The 4,086-nt window shown below is 43.5% G+C and overlaps 1 protein-coding gene across 1 annotated transcript in view; it reads left to right on the top strand.

Moving 5' to 3' along the window:
• LOC140339087 (uncharacterized) overlaps positions 1-3,636 on the top strand; it is a 27,581-nt gene extending 23,945 nt beyond the window's left edge. The window contains exon 4 of the mRNA XM_072423639.1: positions 2,964-3,636. Within this exon, the coding sequence (XP_072279740.1) occupies positions 2,964-3,489 (526 nt within the window). The 3' untranslated portion in view covers positions 3,490-3,636. The remainder of the gene's footprint in view (positions 1-2,963) is intronic.
• The last annotated feature ends 450 nt before the right edge of the window (positions 3,637-4,086 follow it).

The raw sequence follows: 4,086 nt of genomic DNA, 5'->3' as shown, positions 1-4,086 counted from the left end.
GTAGGTATATGTGGTTTGCTATCACCCATAAACATTTTGTGTGTAATTTTTAGGAATCCATCACTAGTCAGCAGAATATTTCTGGACATTCTGTCTTGGAGGACTTTGCTCTTGGTATTTATGGCCTGAAGGCCAGATGATGAATGCTGTCTCCAAACTCACAAGGGGGCAATAAGGAAGCTCCAGCTATGGCCTACATATTACCAAAGCCACAGAGGAGCACAAATTACTTTGTTAGCCAACTAGAAGACATTGTATTCGGCCATGATGGTTTCAGAACATTCTTTTCATTCTCATCAAGAACAGAATGTCCGTGTTCTGGGAATGTTTCTGTTTGCTTTTTACGCTTCTAGGTCTTGCTTGATTTTTTCCCCTACTCATCTGTTTTCTCGGGTCCTATTTTTGCTTCTCTCTGGAGACTGTCAGAGGCTCTTTTGTGGTCATGGAGGCCACTGTGGGCTTTTTTGGTTTCTTAGACTTCCTCTGTCTGACATCTTTGTGTCTATTGTCTGGCTAGTATGGTAACCTCTTCATACCAACCGCAGTATTTTGAGCCAGAAGACGGTGACGTGAGACATGGGTCATCCAGAAATACAGGGCAGCTCGTACTCTCAGAAGAACGTCATGAGTTTCTGGTTTTGGACTAGAGACATATGTTACTGAAATCTTTTAGGTGGACTATGACTTGTAATGTTTATATTGCATAGATGCACAATGTTTATTTAGTCATTTGTATTGATTATATCTTAATAATCTACCAAGCTCAAATAGGTGTGGGAATATTTACAAGGACGCCATGATGGAGGACCACCAGACCCCCACATCAGAGGGTAAGGAGAGAGCAGTACTGAGGGTCCACCTAGATCCCCCATCATCTGATAAACACATAGAGACAATGTATTCAGTCAGTGTGTGTGTTTTCCACAGATGGATCCATTAATGAGAACCCACTAGAGAGATGTCCCCTTCCTCTGTATTTACGGGATTCCACACAGGAAGATCAGGAGATCCTTAAAGAGGATCAGGTAAATGTTAAGAGGGGTCTGTCTAAAAATATGTTCATATATTACATAATTATAAATGATGCCACTTTCACTGTTTTATCCAGGCTGATGGTCTGATTGTGGTTAAAGTTGAGAATCTTGAGGAGATAGAAGTTCCATGTGTGATGGGTGATGATGGGTGTAAAGAGGAACAGATACCCCCAGAGGGCAGAACAGGTGAGCAATAAACACTAAATCCAGAAAAGAGTCCCATATTCTCCTTGTCCGGTCACTACAACAAACTCTTATTCTCCTTTGTCAGTAGAGAGTAATGAGGGGACAGTATGTGCCCAGTGGGGAGTCAGGAGCCATCAGCCTCTATTGGATTCCGGGTCTTCTCCTCACATCATGTCATTGTGTGTCACCAGCAAAGAGACATGCCCAGTCTCCCCACACACACACTCTCTGGGGTCTTGCATACATCTCAAAACAGGGATTAACTCTCATCTTTATTTACAGACCCTGGAGACACTATAGACACTCAGAGAAACCTCAAAGCTGAGGAAGTAAGAGAAGTCAAGATTAAGGAGGAGGAGATTTCTCCAGAGATCGCAATAGGTGGGTAAAGAAGAAAATAAATAAAATTGTAGTCCTTGATTGCTGTGTTGTGAATGATGTATTGGTCCATCCAAAGTAGAAAATGGCCTAAAAAATGAGGGTTTTTAGCAATAAGTAAAAGGATTGCCGATGTTGATTGTCTGTCTGGTCATTGGTCGGTTTCTGATGTTCATGGTCATCAACTCAATATTGAGTTCTCCAGCTTCTCTGATTGTTTGCTGGCAATCATGACCTTGACTTGTTCCATTCTCACTTTATTGCCAGCTGCTCCATGTATTGCTATTCTCATAGACCACTCCATTTTCTGTGTTATAGTTTAGTCCAATGGTCTCCAAGCTTTCCAGAGCTACGAACCACTAAATCCACAGACTCTGGACGGCGTATGCGTGGGGAGCCGTGTGTCATTAAAAGGGGAAGACACTGCCCCCAGAGTTATGTCATTATGCCAGAACCCACCCACTCACCCATTGCAAGCCTGCTGGGGGGTGCACTGGCCAGAGCCCCGGACCACCAAAATTTTCTTGCAGACCACCAGTTGGCGACTGCTGGTTTAATAACCTATCTGCAGTGCTGCCTTGGGGCACCAGAAGAAGCTTCACCAAAGGAGGGCAAAGCCTTCTGTTTAGTGTTTTGTCTAAGGAATCACAAGTTATTCCAGTTTACCAGTCCAGTCTTTACAAATCTGGTAAATTAATAATAATTATTTCTCTTTATCATGTGACACTAACGGATGGGGAAACAGGGTGGACAGAACAAGTTTATCTTCCTGGGTATCCCAAGATGTAGAATAAAGTTCTCAGGTACAGTTATTCCTGCATAGGGAACAGTAATTATCTCTATATGATAATGACAGCAGCAGACCTACTGACTCCTGATCATGTGATAATCATAAGAGCCAATCCGAGTTTTTTTTTCATTTACTAATTTTTATCTGTTCATTGGCTTATGAAGATACCAGACACATGCTGGGGCTGTTAAATTGGGTCTGGGCATTTAGACTTCCATGACCTCTGGTCATAAAAAGGTTAGGTAGAAAATGATTGACAATTTTCAACACTTAAAAAAGATCTAAGATTTGTGATTTCCAACAGATGGACGATACAGACGGAACAGCACAGAGAAACGTTCCAGTGTTTCTGCAGATGAAGACCTGACATCCGATTCATCAAAAGAAAAACCCAATGGCCTGGATCCTAACCCAATGGTTCCCCAAGTCGGTTTGTCCCCCGAGCCCCCTGCACAAGGTGGGATTGTTCCTGACCCCTCCAATCACATAACCCATCTACCGGCTCGCAGCCGCCCCAAGAAATTTTTGTGTCTCCAATGCGGAAAGTGTTTTTCCCAAAGGACAAAACTTCTTGCCCACCAGCGGATTCACACCGGTGAAAAGCCATTTTCCTGCTTGGAATGTGGAAAACGCTTCGCAGAAAAGGGTAGCCTTGTCCAGCACCAAAAATTTCATGCTGGAGAGAGACCGTATTCATGCTCTGTGTGCGACAAATCCTTTACACTAAAAGGTGACGTCATCAAACATGGCAGAATTCACACTGGTGAGAAGCCATATTCTTGTTCTGTCTGCGGTAAATGCTTCACTCTCAAAGGAGATCTTGTAAAACATGCCAGAAGCCACACGGGTGAGAAGCCCTATTCGTGCCCCGTGTGCAGCAAAGCTTTCACCCTGAAATCAGTCTTGGTGGCACATCAAAGGACTCACACTGATGAGAAGCCATACTCCTGTTCTGTGTGCGGGAAATGCTTTGCCCAGAAGACTAACCTGTCTACACATGAAAGGACTCATACTGGAGAAAGGCCATATTCATGTTCGGAGTGCGGGAGGGCGTTTACCAGGAGAGGAAATCTGATCTCTCATCAGCAGTCGCACCAATAAAAAAAAGCCTTTTGTCAACAAAAATGCCGGAGGCCAGTTTTCAGAACTGGTTTGTAGAAGGAGCTCTAAAGATGCAGCAGAGTTTGGAGCAGAAGACAATAGGCAAAGCTCAGGACTGTTCCTCAACAAGCTTGCCACCAGTTTTTTTACAAAACCAATATAATGGTGGAGCGCTCAACGAGTTCTCTCTTGTAGGTGCTACTCTCTTGAATGAGAAGACCTTGGCACCTTCCTAAGTCGTACATTCTTTGCTGCTGTTTATAAAGAATCCTGTATTCTCTTCAGGGTATTAGAAGGGGCAAGAAGAGAGAAGCCAACCATGAGAGGTGACCTCTATGAGTGTGAAAAAGGCAGATTGGCCATACTTGGGCCAGAAGTAGCATGTTGTGAATTTTTTTGAGCAACACATGTACAGCCTGCAGTAACTGCTGTTATCTAACAAATTATTTAGATTTCCAGGGTCTCATTCCAGACCATGAAAACTTCACTGTATGTGACAGAATGGACAATCGTGGCCTTATGACCATCCTGATTGACAAGTACCATGTCCACTTTCTTCCGTTCTGTGCTTTTTCTGATTGGTGATCAATAAGGTGA

The sequence above is a fragment of the Pyxicephalus adspersus genome, chromosome 10, assembly GCF_032062135.1.
Source record: "Pyxicephalus adspersus chromosome 10, UCB_Pads_2.0, whole genome shotgun sequence".
Classification (NCBI taxonomy): Eukaryota; Metazoa; Chordata; class Amphibia; order Anura; family Pyxicephalidae; genus Pyxicephalus; species Pyxicephalus adspersus.
This window is presented reverse-complemented; position numbering and strand designations above follow the sequence as displayed.